A 20,971-nucleotide genomic window follows, 5' to 3' on the forward strand; every position below is an offset into this window, starting at 1 on the left:
GATAGTAAAGGGAAGAAGGAAACCTCAAGGATTCAGATTTATCTTGAAGAGAAATTGAAAACTTCACAAAAACACCTTATGTCAGCACTTCACGGGAATGAAGAGTTAGAGAGGGACCTGGTTGGTTAAAAGAAGACTTTAACAAGTCTAGACTTTAACAAGTCTCTTAAGTGGACTACCCTCTCACTGATCTTTTCTGACTTGACTAGTCAAGGTGTTAATAATGGTAGAGGTCTGGGCTATCAAGGAGAATTCCAACCTTTTAAGTCTAAAGGAAAGGCTATTCATGATGATAGAAACAAAGGGCACAAACTTGTGTGCACTCACTATGAAGGGATGGATATTTGAAAGAAAGATGTCCACAATGGCTTAAGGATAAATTGGAGAATACTGAATACATTCAGCAGGAAAATGCACATCCTAAGGGCTTCAAGTCTCTATAAAGGGTGAAGCGAAAATTACCACTGCCTAAATGGGCTGAGAAGAATTTGATCACACCATTATCCTGCTACGAAGAACTCAAACTTAAATGGGTTCCCAAATCTTACTTGTGATCAAGATTCCAGGCATGGGAAGGGGATTGCAGTCAAGAATAGATCGTTGATTGAAGGGGTTAAAATCTTAATGATGAAAGGTGTGACTGTGTTCTCTATCTCAAGACATTTTAAGATAGAGGTGCCTCATTTTAAAATAGATGATTTCTAGGGACCTGGTCCCTAGGAAATCCATATCTGAAGAAGAATTTTCAGCAGGATTAATAACATGGGAATCAGTGTTATTCCCAAAAAGATTGGCTACGTTTAGGAGGCAGGTATCCTTGGTAAAATAGGTGTATGTTGATCTAACTCAATATTACACCTTTGCTGGTATACACCCAAGGGAACAACTTTGGAAGTGGACAAATATGGCAAGCACAAATTTGAAACTTTACCCAAACAAGAGGGATCTAGTCCCATCTCTCAGGGTAGTACCTATATATGATAGTCTAATAATAATCATAAAATGCTATCTAAATAGGCCTTGTGTATTTTTCTTCTCTGTAAAAGTAGTTAGTTCCGTTTGATATTATTAAGGGTCACACTTCGTAAGTTCAGACATGTCATTTCAAAAGTGACCTATTTTTAACAACCGACACCTCACTAAACCACCATATTAGATCTTCACTCATCTTTCTTAAACAATTTTAACGTATCGTCCAAAATCAACTTTTCTCTCCAACCAAATTGGTCCCATTTTATTTCTCTCACCCTCAAAATAAAATAACTGATGATTCTACCACCTCAAACCCAGCTAAAGGTTCTAAGGTGGACAACACTCTACAAAATCAAACTGAACATTCCCAATACTCTGATCCTTCAATAACAAAAGACATAGAAAGCACTATCTTGAGTCTCCAACCACAAACTGAGTTAACTTCACCCACCGAGTCATCTTTACAAGATTCAAAACCATTAAATGAGTTAGTTCTCGTTGAACCTTGCTAAACCCTAAAATGTTGTGTTCAACCAATCATGGTAAAGGATTTTCCATCAAGGCTTTGGGTCACCAATCGAACAGGAAAACTCTCAAACTGAGATTTCTCACTCCTTAAAAAGCTCAAAGGTGCCTGAAAATTCTTAGATCCCTGAGTTGTTGGGAAAACACAAAAAAACTGATACTTCTGAAAAATTGCAAGAACCAGGCTCCTACTCCCTCAAATTCAAACCTTACCTTTTCTCAGTTATTTGGTGAAGAAATACCAGTAAAAATAGTTGATATTTTTTATAATTAGAACTGGGTGGCTGAAAATTTTCTTTTGCTTGCACATGACCCCAAGGAAAGCTTTGATAATGAAAAAAATAGGAAGTAAGTGGTAAGAATGAGAAAAATGAGGATGACATACCTCTAAGATGGTCTGTGAAGAAGCTAAGGAGAAGTACAGGAAATGAGAAAGCAGTGGACTTTGAGGTGAAAGTGTCTAGATCTTACTCCACTAAAGGGTCTAAGATGAAATTGCTAGCAGATGCAATGAAGAAGAGTAAGACTTCCACATGAAAAGAAGAAGGCTCATGAAAGCTGGTGCAATAGAGGGGAAAGAAGATATTGAAGTTATGGAGATTATGGGAGAGGAGAACATGAGTTGAGTAGTTTGAGCAATTGCCTCAAGTGTTGACCTGTTCTTGATCGAATGTTTGAGCTAGTTTGAATTGATAAGTCTTCCTACTCTAATAATAGAGCATATGCATAAAGTGATTCGTGGAAAAAAAGGCATACATAGAATGTTATATGGATATCTCTTGAACAAGGTATTTGAATATTATGGTGTGGATGGAACTAAGGAAACACCTTGAACAACCAAGCAGATGATCAACCTGACAACTCTTATGTAGAATGAATGCATAGAGGGCAAAATTTGATCGGTGTGTTAAGTATTTGAGTTACTAGTTGTTCAAGAAGTTAAAAATATAAATGGAGGAGTTAAGGATCAAATTGAGTGCCACAGATCCTGAAATAGTGCACCTGAAGTTATAGAATCATAAGTTGTCTTCTGGGGGACCAGGTGCCACTAATGAACTTACACCTGAAAATGCTAAATTCAAGGCAAAAGTGGCAGAACTAACTGGTGAAGTTCAAGAACTGAATACTAAAGTGAATTCTCACCAAACAATTGTTAGATTCCCACATTGCTAAAAATGCAAGAGTGGAGATGCTGCTTAAGTCCTTTCCCCCCAAACCTCTCTCTACCTAAGCCCTATTGTCCCTTTTTCCCCATCACCCTTATGTCAATTTCTTGTCTTAATTCTAATATTGGCTTTTAAATATAGTTGTTTTATGTAGATCATTTTAGTTTGCCACACTGGTGCTAACTTTTATGAATGAATGAATTCTTTTTTGTGACTCATTTGTCTCCTTCAGTTTAAAGATGTTCTTCATGTTAGTGCTGCCTAAGTGGCCATGAGTTAATAAGCTTGCATTTATCTTTACTCTTGATTAACTGTCAATCCTTTTCAATAATGTCAAAAGGAGGAATACTAACTTCAGGTGTAAGGACCAGGTGTGTGTATGTGTGCTCGTGTAGGGCATGCTGATTGAGGGAAGTATGGTAAGGCACAGTAACAAGGAAAGTAAACATATGCTCAGAGTATTTGCTGCAAATGACAATAAGGGATCAGGTCCCTGTGTTTCATGATGGTGGAAGCATGATAGTAGGGGGAACATTCATTTTCAAAGTAGTAATTGCACTGATTAAATATGATGAATGTGCTCAAAGTTGTATGGTTGGTTTGTCATTATCAAAAAGGTAAAAATTGTTATATGTAGTTTTGATGAGGAACAGCTAACTACAAGGGATCAGGTCCCTGGATATTCATGGTACAGTACAGCTGGCATGCATGTCTACACAGTTTTGTCCTCTCGTGTAACAAACTTCCAGGTGTTACTTGTACTGAATAGGACATATGGTCCAATGATATTTCAACCCTAATCATCACTCATATATAAAAGGAAAAAAATGCTTCTTCATCAAATGGTTTTTGGCAAATACAAAGAGTGACGAGAGGTAATAAAAACCCCATTTCAACGTTGCTCAAGTTATTAACTGTATGTATGTGCTTAAATAGAAATTGTTCTTAAGTGGGTTCTGATTTGTAAATAAATTACTCGTGATATAAGAGTAATGACCTTTTCTCTTTACGTAAAGAGTGTTTAGGTAGAGTTGCCTAAGTTTGATACTGATTAGAATTATTCAGTGTAGAGGTCCTTGGCAGAGTTGTCAAGATAAGCTTGTAGTAGAGTTACTACAAGCGAAAGGAACCTAGAGTTAGGTTCATTAAAGACTGTAATCAAGAGTTTGATTATAATGGATTTTGGAGAGCTTGTGAGGGCAGGCCGTATTTTTTCCCTTCTTTAGCAAGGAGGTTTCCACGTTAAAATCTTCTGTTTTTACTATTCCTTCACTGTTTTTTATTCATGGTTTCTTTATTGTATTTTTCTTGTGACCGACTTTGAGGCACCTGGTCCCTCACTGTGTGATGCAACCCTCAGGGTTTCATCTCACTACGAATCAACAATGGAGCCGAATTATCATCTTCAATATATCGAGCTTCAACTTTTTTCCTTGTTTTATCAATTTCAAGTTCTGCTGCAATGGCAGAAATTAATTTTTCGTATGCTACATGTTCGCCTATTATAATGTCATCACTCTTATGTTCTTCGTACTTGACATCAGTAATTCAGACATTGAAATATCGTAATAACACCGATATATTCATTGCAAGTAGTTGGAAAACAAAAAAATGACACAAAAGAAATAGAGAAAAGAGGAGAAGAATGACTCTGGATGTTGAATATGTAGATGAATATTTTAAAAAAATGCATTATTAACAAATTACGTTTTTTTTTAAATATTTAGCTGTTAATTAGAAGATATGGAGAGTTAATTACTCTCTAATTGCATTAATTTTCATAATTATGATGCAGTAATTAATTAATAGGATGTATCATCAATCATGTATCTCTTTTATATTATGTATCTGAAAAACATAAAATCGAGATTTTATGAAATTTTGAAAAAAGTTGGGATAGAATGTAATTATGGATAAAGGGTAAAGTCATCATTTCCACCTTAAATTATAGTTGAAAAGTCGAAAACACACTTAAACTATTGAAGTGACCTATCACACATCTATGTCATATAAAAATAAATTTTTCTACACTTTGTAAAGTTTTATACCACTTATATGAGGTGGGGTGTTTCACACGTGTCTGACACATCAACATAATACGAAAATATAATAAATTTATTATTTTCACAATTTCTTTCTTTTTCTTCTATATCCACCACAAAACCTCCATTGTTATGGTGTATCATAATAGTTGTACCATAAATTAATCATCACCATAACTTTATCCCACCGATAAAGTTACCATAACAATCAATTTCTTCTAATCATGTTGTTTAGCTGTAGCCTATCGTCTCTTCTTAAAAAAAAAAAAAAAACTTCTCTTCTTATTCGTTGATTTTTATTGAGAAAAGGGCAGGAAACCTTTTTTTTGGGAATGAAGAAAGAGATATGTGGAACAAATCTATCAAAGATACTAAAAATTAAAAATTTGTTAGTTAGAAGATCAATGGTGGTGAATTAGATGATTGATCAGTGGTATTATGATTGAAATTGGTGGTGATAGATGAAATTGACATCGATTCGGATAGGGTGGGGGATGGGGTGCGAAGAAGCGTTAATTGGGGATGGGGTTGGAGTTTGGAGGTGGGGGTGGTGAAGAAGAAGATGGTTTTAGGAGAGTGAGGGGGAGATGCAATGCCGTGGGCCGGGGGGAGAAATATTTTTATTTTTATTTTTTCTTCAACTTATGATTTAAACACACTTTTATTTTATTTAAATAATTAATTTTTCCACGTCAGATTTAGGAGGTAAAAAAAAATCACTTTAAGTAGTTTAGGTATGTATTAGGTCACTTCAAAAGTTTAAGTATATAACTTTTCGGGTATAGTTTAAGGTGAAAATAATGACTTTTCTTTGTGGATAAACTAATCGAAATTTATTTAAGTTTTACATATTAATAAATAAATTAATTTAAGTCGGGCTATAAGAAATAACCTCTCGAGTTTAAATTAATTTCCAAAAAACACATTGTAATAATTAAGACCTCGTTTAATCATGAAAATAATTAAAATTAAAGTTGGAGTTGATATTGAGTTTGATCATAAATTTAAATAGAAATTAGTTTAAAATTTTTATGAGAGAAATAAAACTGAAAAAAGAGAAAGCGAAAGCGAAAACAAAAACTTGATTTGAGTCACGTGATCCCGTCAGTCACAAAATTGAACAAAAATAGGGATTTTACAGTACTGAAAGAGGTAACCCAAATTCGATTTCTCCCTCTCCCCTACGCCTTTCCAAAATGGGCCGAGAAGGAGATTGGGAGTGTAGTGGTTGCCGTAACAAGAACTACGCATTCAGATGCTTCTGCAATAGATGTAAACAGCCTCGTCTCCTTGTTGACTATAAAACCCCATCTGATTCCAAATGGCTTCCTCGTATTGGCGATTGGATCTGTACCGGTACGAGTTATTATTCAGTTCGTTTATAATTTATTTGTCTGGTGTTTACTTGATACGAAGTATAAGAAAATAAATAAGACTTTTGAATTTTGTAGTATTAAACTTAAAATATGTCAAATGTGCTGAAATATATTTTAATTTGGGTGCATGAGTTTTGTTCGTTTGTCGATCCGAAGATTGCCATCTGGTAGGGGTACTTAGGGGAACTAGAAAAAGGACAATAATGTTAATCTACTATAGACATATAATAAGAGAAAAATGAGTTCAGAATGCCTCTCAAGTCTTCAATTAGTTAAATATGACAAGTGGGTCCCACAATATTATTAACCTTAAAAAGGTAAAGTCGCTCAAACAACTGGCCACAGTTTTTCGACAACTGCATGCATTAGTTGTCGCAACAAGTTCTATAATTGTTGAGACAACTTTTATAGTTGTTGGAGCAAAAATGTTAAAATAAAAAACCAAAAAAAAACTGTCACTTTCACCTAATTTTTGAACTTGAAGGACCCACTTAATTGGCAAACTTATTTGTCACTTTTAATTCAAAATCCCATAAATATAGTAAGTTAGCAAATTCATACACACGCCACATAAGTAAACACGAGAGAGATGATGAGTATATAAGGAAGCAAACTTTAGACCTTAGTTGCACGTTCTAAACCTATAATGCATAGGCCCAAAGTGGACAAATGTTGCTGGTGGGTGGGGTTGTTACGAATTGGTATCAGAGTCATTCGACATGCAATTTGGTGATGGTGCGCAAACTTCAACGAGCACTCTAAGTCCGAAAAGAGGTGTATGTAAGACCCTAGGCAAATGCCATATATGCAAAATACAATGGAGATGTTGGTTATATAATGAAGCAAGACTTAGAGCCTACTGTATACTCTAAAGCCCATGTGTGCTTATGGACCTAAATGGACAATAACACTAGTGAGAGAGGTTGTTATAGTACATAAAGAGTATGCTTTAGAGAAGTTTTTGAGCTTATGTATGGAATTCTCCATATCCTTTGGCATCGGCTTCTTTGATATTAATTAATGAGAATAAATGGAAATAAATGGTCTTTTTAGGAAAAGAAAGTATGTATACAATGTTTTGCCAATCTGACACTTTTGGAGAAGTTTTTCTTCAAATTGGTTGTATAAAATATTTAGTTACGCTATCTTTTCACGTGAAACATGGTTTTGTTAAGATTTATTTCTCCTTTAAGAATAAGGATAAACAACAGTATAGCTATTCTTCTCTTTTTACTGCTGCCGAACTGACAGTTTATCCTTCTCATTTAGTTGGCTTTTCCAATTATAGCTCTATTAGTTGCTTGCCAATTTGTTTTGTGTAACATATTGCATTATGGGTTCGTTGGCTTTGGTGTGCTATGCGCTTCCTGTTTATGTTTCTCTTTTATAGCTTCCTTAGTTTCTTTACTAATCAATTAATTACCTGATAAAGACAAACCAAACGATGAGATTGACCAACTATAGGGCGAATTATGATAAGCGTAGATATGTTGTCAGTAGGCATTTTGTAGAATCCAAATGGAGTAAATCGTTTTAGAATAAAAATATGTTCATGAATGGATAATAAACCAACAAGTACCGACACTTGACTATTTTGAATTGTGTTTACCGGATATAGTGGAGGTCTTTATGCTATGTTAAACTGTACAAAAACCTGATTTCATCTAGGTTGAGTTTTTTATGTTTTCTTCTGTCTGTTTTCATCTTGGATGGCTGGGTTGGCGTGCGTATTCTTGGCTTGTTTCCTCTTCCCGGATGCATTGTGTATTGCGTGTGTGTGGGAATGCTCCATTAGGTTGCACTAACAACAATTATGCATCAAGAGAAAAGTGCAAAAAATGTGGACAACCAAAGGAGGTAGCAGCAATGCCAGCAATTGCAATCCCTGGAGCATCTCTCCCAACTCATCCAAATTATTTTGCCAGGGCACAAGGAGGACTGGAACAAAGGTTGAACATTGGGTTTTTAGGACATGGAGCTCTCCAACAGCAACTTCCCTTGAACTCTAACTGGTCTTTAGGGGAGGCTGGTAAATACGAAAGCCAGCCTGCTGATCGGTATAGACTGCTGCAAACTCCTGGAGTTCCATATGCAAGCCAAACGAATCAGCTGCTTCCAGTTCCAAATGGATGGCGCAATGGTGACTGGCTCTGCAGTTGTGGCTTTCACAACTACTCTTCTCGTGCTCAGGTATTTCGAAATAGAACATTAGATAATTCAGATGTGTGTAAAGTCATTTTTAACTGGTGGTTTCATGTGAATGCTCATCTGCTCTTGTAGTGCAAAAAATGCAATGCTTCTGCACCTCCAGCTTCATCGTCTTCTCTTGCCAGTACCCCTATTGCAGGTTTGCAAAGCACAAATCTTTCATTGGTCTTCCATTAAATTAACGAGTATAGATCAGAAGGTTTATACTTTATCCAAAAATATATATCAGAATGCTTATACAGTCACTGTCAACAACAACAACAACAACAAACCCAGTGTATTCCCACTTAGTGGGGTCTGGGGGGGGTAAGATGTACGCAGTCCATACCTCTACCTCTGATGAAGTAGAAAGGCTGTTTCCGAAAGACCCCCGGAATCTTTAATTTTTAATTTTTACCCCTCTCCAGTAGCTCCCACTTTGTGCTGTCTTGGTGACTCGAACCTACAACCTCAGGGTTGGAGGTGGAAGTGGAAGTTGCGTACCACTTGGGCAACCCTCTCTTGTCACTCTCCTTGCAGAACTTCTTTTAAATATTTAGCTGGCTAGTTTTCCCGGTTTCTTGAGTTCCTCCCAAATCATTGGAACCTACTTGGAACAAAAATAAGCCAGAAATGAATAAAGTGACCAAAATAGGCCACCTATTTAATAATTTATTACGCTTTACAAATAGTATACTGATTTGACAACAAGTTGACATAAACTTTTATGGGACAATACAGTGCTTTATTTTATTTTTTTTTCGTGTAATATTATACCAATAAACGTTTAGCCTATTTTGGTCACTTTATTTATTTCTTGTCTTATTTTAGTTCCGAGTTCCTACAACAACAACAACGTACCCAGTGTGATACATAGGTCTGAGGTGGGGAGGGTAGTGCGTACGCAGACCTTACCCTTACCTTGGGTGGTAGAGAGGCTACTTTTGATAGACCCTCGGCTCAGTCATTGGACCTACACGTACAAAACATCGATGGAGCACGTGCATCCAATTAAATTTACTTCTTGTGTTTGGAGGAAAAACTGATGTGGAGTTTGGACATGTTGATGTTTCTGCGCGGAATCATTATTTAAAAAGAATTGTTTTTGTGTTATAACATAATGGGGAGATTAAAGGTAAGCCGTAGATGAACCAAGCCAACATGCTTATCTAAAATCAATTAGGCTCAATCTTTGACTCAGAGTGCCAGCTAGATGTAAGAATTTTTAACGAAAAATATCTTTTGTGAAAAGCATCTTATGTTACACTTAGATCCTTATGCTGAATTGATCATTACTAGATCATTATTCGATCCTCTAATCTTTTCACATATCAAATGATGCCTCATCTTTTTTCACTTGTTACTTTTAGTTATCAGACGAAATACTAATGTCTAGGTTTCAGGGACATAGGTATTCTCTCATACTCTAGCATCTAGGAAACTAGAATTTAGAAATTTTGGTCTCAGGGACTATGTATCCTCTATGTTTCTCGGACTCAGCGGTTATGCCGTCGAACCCGTCCCAATGCGACACCGTTGCGGACGCCGGCACGGGATTCGTCTCGGATTCAGTCAAACGAATCCGGAGCCGTTGACCAACATCAAGAAGAAAGTTGGCTTCGTTATCGAAAGGGAGAAACCGACGAAGGGAGAAAATCGGCGACTGTGATTGTTGTCGCCGGCGAATGGGTTATCGTCACCGGAATTTCGATGGGGAAGAAAGAGAAAATGGTAGAATGCTCATTTCTGTGATTGTCGATTGTTGCCGGCGAAAGGTTTGTCGCCGGCGGAAGGGTTATTATCGCCGGAATTTCGATGGGGAAGAAAGAGTAGAATGCTCAGATTTGTGATTGTCGGCGCTCACTGTTGGTGTCCTATTTTTTAATAATTATATTTTAAAAAAATTAAATTATATTAAAAAGGTAAACCTAATTTATTTAGATCTGGTAAGTGTTTGGCTTTTCAAATACTACTTATAATTAAAAGGAATTTATTTTTTTCCCATATAAAAAAAATACTACTCCTAATTTAAAAAGTAAGTAAAAGAAATTATCTTAAAAGTGAAAAAAGAATATTTTTTTAGGAATATGGAACTATATTTATAATATTTATATTTTTTAGCCAAATTCCCGCACCCGTATCCATAATCGGATTCGCACCCTCGAATCTTAAAAATTAAATTTGACGAATCCGACTCTCGGATCTGCACCCGTCTCGGATACCCGCACCCGAGTCCATGCAACTTAGTGTATCCTATAGTTCAGGTAACTTTAGAATGATTGCTAAGTTGCAGACTCTTCACTTCCGATGTCGCACTCGTTTCGGATTCTTCAAAATGACACTACTTTTTGAGAATCCGAGATGGATCTATAGACATTTTTGGAGAGTCCGAGCAACATAGAATTATTGCATAATGCAGTCAATTGCTTGGACTTACCTAATTATTAAACTATCCTATCGTCTAAATTCATCAAATTCTTGCAGGTTGCAAGGTCAAATTAGAACCCAAAGATGGTAAGAACCTACAATTCATCAAATTCTTGCAGGTTGCAAGGTCAAATTAGAACCCAAAGATGGTAAGAACCTTTGTAGGATATATGGAATCATATAAAATAGCATGCAATGGCAAGGTCGGTTATAAAGACCTATGGTTGAGAGATTTTGCCAATTTACAAGTTTTTCCTTACTAATCAGCAATATTTTACATTTTAGATAAGCATATAATATACCTCATTGATAAGCTACTTATTTGTCTCACTGATCACAAAGCACGGGCTGATTTGTAGGAGGGAGCGGGAGGGTCGAGAGAAGGACTAGATGGTGTTTAGGTTGGCCAGCTTTCGAAGGATGGATGTACATGATTCCTTAGGCAAATCCCACATCCAGTAGATTGAAGTGTTATATAAGACAGATTAGAAATTCGCTTGGTACACATGCTTTTGGATTTGATGATGGTGTATGAAATACCAATGGACAAATCCACCAGGTTTGATGGGACTAAGTGGACAGTATGTGCCATGATCTTGGAGCATTATTTCTTCGCCTTTTCTTTTTCTATTTGTTTGAAGATTTCTACAATTTTACATAGTCAAAAAGAAAAAAGGAGAACTTTTACAAGCTATCATTGTTCTTTGCCTGTTGCTCTATATTTAAGTTATTCGTTCATACTTAGGGGGTCATGATATCCTGCAAACTTATATTAACCCATAAAGGATCCTAATTTGGATCATGATTCTCTAACATTGGTTGTTTGGAGCTATTAGGCCTCAAATCTTTTTGAGGATGTTTCTAAACGTATTGGAGCAGGTTGGATGAAGTGGAGGCTCGCCTCGGGGGTGTTGTGCAATAAGAAGGTGCCCCTTAAGCTTAAAGACAAATTCTATAGAGTGGCAGTTCGTCCGGCCATGTTGTATGGAGCGGAGTGTTGGCCAGTTAAGCACGTAACATCCAAAAATTTAAGGTGGCGGAAATGAGAATGTTGCATTGGATGTGTGGGCTTACTAGAGGGGACAGAGTTAGGAATGAGATTATCTGAGAAAAGGTGAGAGTGGCTTCGGTGGAGGACAAGATGCGGGAAAGAAGGCTGAGATGGTTTTGGCATGTGATGAGGAGGGGCGCGGATGCCCCGGTTCGTAGGTGTGAGAGGCTAGCGTTGGATGGTTTCCGGAAGAGTAGAGGTAGGCCGAAGAAATTCTGGAGGGAGGTGATTAGACATGACATGGAGCAGCTTCAGCTTACTGAGGACATACCCTAGATAGGAAGGTGTGGAGGTCGAGGATAAGGGTAGAAGGCTAGTGTTAGTGTGTGGGTTGTAGCAAGCAGTCAGGAGAGTTCTTGTGTAGCCGGGTTAGTAATCATAGGACAGTGTACATAGGTGTCTTTGGTATGTCAGTGTATGTTATTACTAGGTGGGTGTCCTATTTCTTATTTCTTAGTTCCTATTTTTCTTATTCTGTGTTCTTATTTCCCGTATTTCATATGTCTTTGATTTTTATTTTATTATTTCTTATTCTTTATTTCGGTTATGTCATCCATCCCCTTGTTTACTATCCTTTATCTTGAGGCAAGGGTCAATCGGAAACAGCCTCTCTACTTCTTCGGAGGTAGCGGTATAGCCTCTCTACTTCTTCGGAGGTAGCGGTATGGACTGCGTACATCTTACCCTCCCCAGACCCCACGTTGTGGGAATACACTGGGTTTGTTGTTGTTGTTGTTTTGTTCTTCCTTCCCTTTTTGCTTCTTTTCTTTGACAATAAAATTGTTTGCCTTTTTACCTACACATGTTTGGTTTTAGTCTAGTAATCTATGTAACTGAACTAGTGTAATCTCGCTTGTCTCCCCTCACACAATGAAGCTCTTGGTACAAAGCGATTAGCATCTGAGGAGCTTGTTCATGATTGGGACAACAAGAGGCTGAATGCAGGGCGTGTAAGGAACCATCTTCTGGTATTGATATCCAGATAAAGACATGTTATTTATTTTGGTTGACATTCTTACAAACTTTTATTTGAACTTTTAGACATTTGGGTATCAGCAAGGCTATCCAGGAGCAGAAATGATGGGTTTGTCAGGGGGAAATCAATTTACTTCTATCTCGTCAACCTTCCCTAGAGAAAATTCGATGGTGCTTCCTTTGCAAGCCAACCTGCAGATTCCTCGTGTACCAGCAGCACAGGCACTCATTGGCAAAGGGTAAGATTTTTATAATGAACTTTTGCTTCTGGGTTATTTTGACTGACTCGTGGAAGTGGCAGGAGATACTCCCATTATCCTTCAAAGTGACTTATCACCATGATCATTTCTTTTGGAAAATAGTAGCACAATACTCACTGGATAATCCCCCCACGCCACCCCACCCCCACCCCGAGGATTAAGGAACTGTAGCATTGGGGTGAAACGAGAAGGAACCATAACATTGAAAACTTTGTCATACATTCCACAGGTGCATTACTGTCCATCTGCACCTGTATACGCCGGACCTTAATGTCATCACCCTTCTGGCAGTTCTTTCTTATCCACTTGCCACAAACTCTATAAATTCACCTTGTCCCGACTCTTATTCTCAGTCTGAAACATGATGGCTAATGCATCTCCGCCTTTTAGCACAACTTAGGCTGAGACAAGGACGAACTGTATCCTCTTCACTACTTGTCAACTGGGCCCCAGCATTAAGATCCTTCCCTTAATTTCCTCCCTTCAAATTAGAGGAACAATTTTCCCTAGACTTTTGCAAGCAAGTGGAGTGCATTGGCCACCAGCCAAATTCTTGTCTGAGGTAACCTATGGGAACCAACATTTAGTCATCATATCAACTAGCGTCCTTGAAGTTCTTCAGTATTTTATAATTGCAACCAACACTATGCGCTATGCTTATTGCTGAAAATTCTTCCTAAACACCCCCAATTTAAGAGGCCTTATAACAAGACATCATTGAGAGTTTTTCGTCCCAATAGGAACAAATACATATTCTAATTGGAAAAAAAGAGGAATAGGCTGTGATGCATTTATGGCATTTTTACTAGGAATAGCAAAGAGAAAGACTGACAAGCTACCAGTAGAAATCTGGAATTGTGAATGAATGGCACCAGATAAAGATAAGATTTGTGCTGGTGTGCAGGTTACCTAGTACATGCGTATTTCCATCTGCTTAAGCTTTGTAGGGCAGAGTTATTCGCTACCTGTGCTGGTGGGCCGTAGCAGGTAGCGGGTGGAATTAGTTGAGGTGCGAATAAGCTGGCCCGGACACCACTGTTTTGAAAAAGGATAAAAATAAGTTTGAAATTTGATGGATTTGAGGGTATCTTCAGTTTGTTTCCTCTTCTTTTTCCTGTTTTTAGCTGAAATTTTTTAACTTATCCAATGAATAGACGGCTTCTAGCTGTTTGTCAAACTTAACAGGGCTTGATGCAAGTATTATTATGTTAAAGGGATATTAGTTCAATTATGCATTGAAAATATTTCAATCTTTTGTTTGCACAATTTCTAACATGTTTCCAGATCTGTATTATCATGATGGAACTGGCAAAACCAACTGCAAACTGATAATGCAATATGACTAGCTCCAGAAAAAATAAGCCATGTTCTATATCTAAAGTACAGTGTTAAGAGATCATTCTTCACACTCATTTTTAAGTTGTGCTGTTGCATGTTTTTATCAGGGCAAAGCAATGGCGTGATGGGGACTGGATGTGCACAAATTGCAATAATCATAATTATGCATCTCGATCAAATTGTAATAGGTATGCTCCAAACTTTAATAATTAATTCTCAATTTATTCAGAATTTTCTTTTCAAAAAAAGGGGAAATCTCTGAGGGTCACTGATTCATGGTTCAAAATCAAATGGATAATGGACTTGCTCCTCTACCCATCTCCACTAAATACTAGGCTTTGCGGCAAGGTTCGAACCCATGATGTATGCCTACACCCACATCATGTGTTGCCCTCTTATCACTGAATTAGAACCTTAGGGTCTACTTCAATCTTAATTCTGCGAACCTCTAGTGAGCAAATGCCGGTATATATCAGGAGATTACCTTAAATTGACTACGAATGTTTACTCCGGCTTAGTTGTAGTGCCTGTTCTTTAAGGAAGTTCTAGCAATTATTCTAAAAAATGCATTTGTACAAGTTCATATTGCCTTGTCTCATTGTTGGTCTTTTCAATCACATTTTCTTTTTCTGAATAATAAAAGGTTTTTCAATCACGTGTAAAATATTTAGGGCTTGTTTGGTAGGGTAACAAATTATCCCGAGATTAATTATCCCGCCCTCAATGGTGGATACAAATTAACGCTATAATCTGGGATAACTAATCCCGAGATTTTATCCCAACCAAACATGGGATAAACTCATCCTAAAATTAATCCCGGGATTAGTTATCCCTCGAACCAAACGAACCCTTAATACTCAAAAAGAGTCGCCCTTCGGAAGAATAGAGTGAAGGAAGCGGTTAAGGGTTGTTGGTTTAACTGCATCACCTGAGCTATGTAAGTCGACAAAGAAATATGGAACTGAGAAAACTTGACCGGGAATGTTGATTTTGCTCACAATCTTGATCCCAACCATCCATTTTCAAAATACATATTTATGTCGTGACATCTAGGACTTTTTGCCTGTACAGGTGCAAAAGTGAGAGACGTGACAGCTCAACCTGTTGGTGTTGCATAGTACCTTAGTATCACCGGCTTGAATTTGTTGTAGCTTCACAAGTTATTATGTTGTGTAGTTTTGGCAGATTTGGTAGAACATCGAATGAGGTCCATTGATTGACATGGTGTAAATTGATTGTTTTACCGGTTTTGTTTCAGGAGAACAATGTACACGATAGAATAGTATCCATATGTTCTCCGTTTTATCATTCAACTGTTTCTTTAAATACTCTCAGACTCAACTTGAGTTGTCTGATATTTTATATTGAATTGTCTGTTTTCCTGGTGAAAGCGAACATGAGATGCAATCATTTTCCTTAAAGATTATGCAGGAGAAACTAAAAAAATGGTCCTTTCTGTTTGAGAATAGATTTAGAAGTCCTTTAATATATACCCCTAAACAGTTTTGGTCCTTAAAGTTTACCAAAAGTAAGCACGTTTGGTCTCTGTCAAATATTTAACATACTCTGGTTGTTTGACTTAACGAGAACATTGAAAAATAAAAGATTTAATGAGAAGTGAGAACTAATCATTATTGCAATTTTCTAATATTTATGGTGTATTTTGGTTTAAGTTGCAGTGCTTTGAGGTCCAATTTCTATTATTTTCGGTCAACTTTTGATGTCTCATGCAGTCTGTGTTGCAGTTCTGGGATTTGACAGGACTTGGTGTTTTGATTAATCTTTTCGTTAAATTCAATAGCTAGAATTATTTGATTGAAACCAAAAAATTTAGACCTATGCTCAAGTATAAGAGATTATTTATGTCATTTTCTTGCCTAGTTAGCACACAATTGAGTAAATTTATTCTGCACATGATGATTCTCTCTATCTAGACTGATGAATCTGAAAATGATTCTTTATTAAGTATTATGCCAGAGGAAATCATCAAATGGGATACGTAACAAATGAACAAGAATATGTTGATCATTTTCTCAATTCACACATATATACAACGACAACATACCCCACTTGTGGGATTGCATTTGGTATGTTGTTATTGTATACATCTTCAATGTGTACTATATTTTGCATATCTAAAGAATATTGAGCTAATTTACAGGAACTCTTCTCTCCAGATGTTAAAGAAATAAACCAAAAAACATTACCTAGTAAACAGAAAACTTATAACAACCATTTATTCAATGGTAAAGATCTTCTTTTGAGACCTCTACCATTATCCTTGTACTAAAAGGCCATCAAAATTCAAACTTTACAAGGCTTCCATGATTATTGTTTTTGGTTACCCACTTGGTATCTTGTAATCCGTATTGGGACCTGACTAGATCCGAAGTTAAAACACTCCTTAAAAAAGATGACTCCATATCTGGAGCTCGGACCGCTTTTATGAATATTAGTTTTCTTGATTGCCCTTCTTCCAGGAAAACAATCCACTAATCAAAGGGATTAAAGGCTTCATTTTCCTTTTCATTTTCTTCTTAAGTTGTGAAGGGCTGGTTTCCATTTGTTTATTTACATGATCCTTGCTGACAATGATCCTAGTGAGTAAAGGAGTACTAGCAAACTTAACAGACCTCTTCTGCTTGAACTCTATTTCATCATCATGCTCTTGAAATTGTGTTCTGACATCAACTTTGGACAGCGGGTTCTCAATGAATTTGAGATCTTCATCAATCTCAGGATCATCCGTTAACGGTGCTTTCTGCTTCATTTCTCTTGTCTTCAACTGTTGTATCTCTTTTCTTGTTAGTTCTAGCTCTTCTTTTAGTGATTGAAGACAATGTGCCATGAATGTTCCTTCTTCTTTACTTTTCTGGAGGTTTTGCTTTGTTTCTTCAAGCTCTACTGTCACTGGTGATTCAATGTTAGACTGGTTCTGTTCATCACTTGCCTTGTTCTGCATCTGAGATAGATGAAATAATTAAGAACATAAATTAGAGTGGAGGGTTTAAGCAGTTTTTTAAGGGATGACAAAATTAGCCTATGAAAATAATGACCCGCTTATTTATTAGCTTAGCTTATTTTGATCCGTCTAATTCAACCCTTCTAAAATCTGGGCTGATGTGTAGCGTAGCTTATTTTGACCCGTCTAATTCAACCCTTCTAAAATCTGGGCTGATGTGTAGCATAGCTTATTTTGACCCGTCTAATTCAACCCTTCTAAAATTTGGGCTGATGTGTTGCTCAAATTAACCTATGAAAATAATGACCCGCTTAGCTTATTTTGATCCGTCTCAACAACAACAACAACAACAACAGCAAACCCAGTGAATTCCCACCAAGTGGGGTCTGGGGAGGGTAAAATGTACGCAGCCCATACCACTACTTCCGAAAAAGTAGAGAGGTTGTTTCTGATAGACCCCCGGCAAACTAGACAGGAAAAGCAATAGGATTAAAAAAGGGTATAAGCACGCCATTTTACGGGTCCCACAGAATTAGAGCCTACAACACATTATCCTCCACAACATTGTTAATATCCATCTAATCATCATAACTTAACCACTCAACAAGAAATATCCACCAAGTATCACTCAAGGAAAGATCAATCATGCTATATAGTAATTCATTTATTCTCCCATTCAGGATCATCCTTAATTATTTTATGAATGTAACTAAGCCATTTAATTTTGCATTGCCACTATCATGGAAATTACGATCCTCTAAAAGTGTCATATATCAGCCAATTTTGTGGGACATGCAAAGGTATAATTCAACCACAAGGCCAAATCAATAATAATTTGTCTTCTCAAAATTTTTTCTAATGCATAAATCCATAGCTATAACTTATGTCCTGACAATCAATAACTCAATATTTTTCAACGACAACCACTTCATGGTCAAGTCAAACCTCTCTTGTATCACTAACACCAATTTAATATATACAGAGTCATTCTTATTTCTACCTAACAATAATTTTATTACGGAATTTACTTAACTCTTAATCACCTCAAGAGTGGTTCCCACACCACTGGTACATAGGAAAGGCCAAACAAAATAAATCGATTATAGGTCATTGACAGTCTCATCACCAATATCACATTCCAGACAAGTCATTGATCAAATTCTATAGGTATCAACAACCTCTACTAATTTTGTCACTTTTATTTAAAACTCATTATTTTGTCAAGCATTAAGAATCCGTTCACATAAGGAACTCAAAGATAATGTCACGTAGCTAGTCCTCACAAGGAACCCATTATAATTTCAATAATAAAACTGCACAAAATTTCAAAATACGATCTCAATGACCAGATCACACAAGGATCCCCAAATAATATCAAAATAAACAAACTACACAAGGATCCCCAAATAATATCAAATAATCAAACTACACAAGGATCCATCCACAACATCATTAACAAGAACCTCTCATTACGAAAAACACATATCACCTCAGTCTTTTATTCATATCACTTTTCACCATCTTTTCTTAACATCATATTCTCATATCATCCTTTCAATTCTCATACCATCAATCTCATCAGTATAATAGTACCAAAAATAAGTAAGCACCATAGAATTTTTAGTTATGTAATGCAAATTATATATAAAAGCAATAATAACTTTGTAAGAATTGAGTGAGTTGAATTATAACCCGTTTCGTAACTTATTTCAGCTCTGTAACTAATGAAGGGTCATTGAGACATTGACTCGTCTATTTATTAATGCAACCTATTTAACCCGCCTAAAATCAGCTCAATCCATCCATTTGACAATCCCTTATTGCTCCGTAAAATCTATGTTTCCTTATGTAGTATTCTTCCTACAATAACTACGTCTCAATCGCTAACAAGTTGGGATCGGCTATATGAATCTTTATTGGCTAAGTCCCTCCATGCAATATTCCTCAAGACAACTCTATAATCATTTAATACTAATAGATAATTTTTAATGTCACAACTCTCACATGGTTAATACAAAACCAAAAAGGGGAAGAAAGAACCTCTTTAAGCTGCTTAGCGTAAATTTCTGCAGCCAAAAACTTCTCTCCAAATAACATGACTGCCTCTTTCACCGACCCGAAAGGCTGCCTCGTATCGATCTCTACTCTTCCCCGGACCACCAGTCCTCCTCCTCTTTCCATTTTCTCCGGGTGCGCAAAAGCTGGCCCGGAAACTACGATTATCAGAAAAAAAGATGATGGAATCTTGGTGTTATCATTGATGGTCTGAGTTTTGGTCCTTTGGAGTATATATATGGCATGAACTGACGAAAAAGGGACAATGTTGTTTGTTACAAATTGGTAGTATGTATAATTATTTCTATGATTTACCTAATAAGAAGGTTAAAAAAATCATTAGGGGATATAAGTGGGGATGTGGAATTCATATCTTGGCGTTCACTTCACTAAGAGTTTTATCATATGTTTGTTAATTGATGTTGATATTGGCTTGTTGGTTGTTGCACCATCACATTCCAAATGCCTACTAATTAAACAACATTAGAAGTAATACTTTATTTTACAGAAGCAAAAGTTATCCATTTAGAAAACAGATTGTTGCGTTTTAATTATATGCATCAACTGCGTGTGTGCTCAAACATCAGTTGGAATTAAGTTAACTATATAGTAGGCTATTTCAACTCCATTAATTATATACCTCAACATCATTAGGTCTCATATTCAAATTTCAAGATAAGATACTAGGTGATTTTTTTTTCATCTGTTTTAGCTTTAGTGGATAGAGTTACTTGGTACACATCAACCTCAATTGGAACATGCGTGAAGTTTTACGACTTAATTGAGGTTAATATATATAATTAAAGGTGATATATTTTAAATAGTTTAACTTGTTTACATAATGGGTGCTTGAGAACACAAAAAGTTTCAACAATGTGATTGGGCCGGGTTTTAGGTTTTGAGTTTTGGATCGGATTAGGGAGTTGTATCTTAATTGTAAATTTTACATATATACCGACATGTTTACCATGTATTACTAAAAATCCCAACATCTTTCAAAATCTCCTAAAATCCCAACATTTGACCTCTGATGATACAAGTTAATTACACTAGATACATACTACTGATACATGTATTAATTAACTAAATCAGCATATTTTAAGGAATGCAACAGATAACTTTGCAGTAAATCAACATTTAAGCTAACTAATTAAGGTAAAAAACAAAATCAAATCCCACATTTAATGGAATTCCGTTTATTACTCCACTTCGTTAAAACGTAAACGTTGTTTTAATATATTTTTGAAATTGAAAAATATTCTTTCTTCTTGTTCAGATTAAACACACCAATTTTTTTTTATTTGATTTGTTAATTTCGATTGTTTGATATGAATATTTCGATGCTTTTACGTCATTCCGGTGTTTGGATTAACGATATCGAGTATGTTGGTTATAAGAGTGATGGAATTGTGGTCAGTGAACATGTTACTTTCGAGTATGTTGGTTATAAGAGTGATGGAATTGTGGTCAGTGAACATGTTACTTACGAAAAACTGATTTCTGTAATTGCGGGAGAACTGGAAATCGACAAAACAAGAAAAAAAATTAAAGCTTGTTACATTGTTGAAGGCAATGGTTGTCCGTTGTTCATTCGTAACGAAATGAGTATGAAGCTGTATGTTGAAATTAAAAAAA

At 36.3% G+C, this 20,971-nt stretch overlaps 2 protein-coding genes across 2 annotated transcripts; one reads left to right on the forward strand and one right to left on the reverse strand.

Annotated features, from left to right (window-relative positions):
• Nucleotides 1–5,767: 5,767 nt before the first annotated feature.
• Nucleotides 5,768–15,709, forward strand: LOC107868188. The gene is made up of 7 exons (XM_016714801.2): nucleotides 5,768–6,061; nucleotides 7,877–8,271; nucleotides 8,362–8,428; nucleotides 12,623–12,714; nucleotides 12,788–12,960; nucleotides 14,427–14,507; nucleotides 15,391–15,709. The coding sequence occupies exons 1-7, from the start codon at nucleotides 5,902–5,904 to the stop codon at nucleotides 15,443–15,445; spliced, it is 1,023 nt and encodes a 340-aa protein (XP_016570287.2). The 5' UTR covers nucleotides 5,768–5,901; the 3' UTR covers nucleotides 15,446–15,709.
• A 719-nt stretch (nucleotides 15,710–16,428) lies between these two features.
• Nucleotides 16,429–19,734, reverse strand: LOC107869806 (WEB family protein At2g17940). The gene is made up of 2 exons (XM_016716235.2): nucleotides 19,322–19,734; nucleotides 16,429–17,281 (listed from the first exon to the last, which is right to left on the reverse strand). The coding sequence occupies exons 1-2, from the start codon at nucleotides 19,460–19,462 to the stop codon at nucleotides 16,772–16,774; spliced, it is 651 nt and encodes a 216-aa protein (XP_016571721.1). The 5' UTR covers nucleotides 19,463–19,734; the 3' UTR covers nucleotides 16,429–16,771.
• Nucleotides 19,735–20,971: the final 1,237 nt, after the last annotated feature.

The sequence above is a fragment of the Capsicum annuum genome, chromosome 4 (genome assembly GCF_002878395.1).
Source record: "Capsicum annuum cultivar UCD-10X-F1 chromosome 4, UCD10Xv1.1, whole genome shotgun sequence".
Classification (NCBI taxonomy): Eukaryota; Viridiplantae; Streptophyta; class Magnoliopsida; order Solanales; family Solanaceae; genus Capsicum; species Capsicum annuum.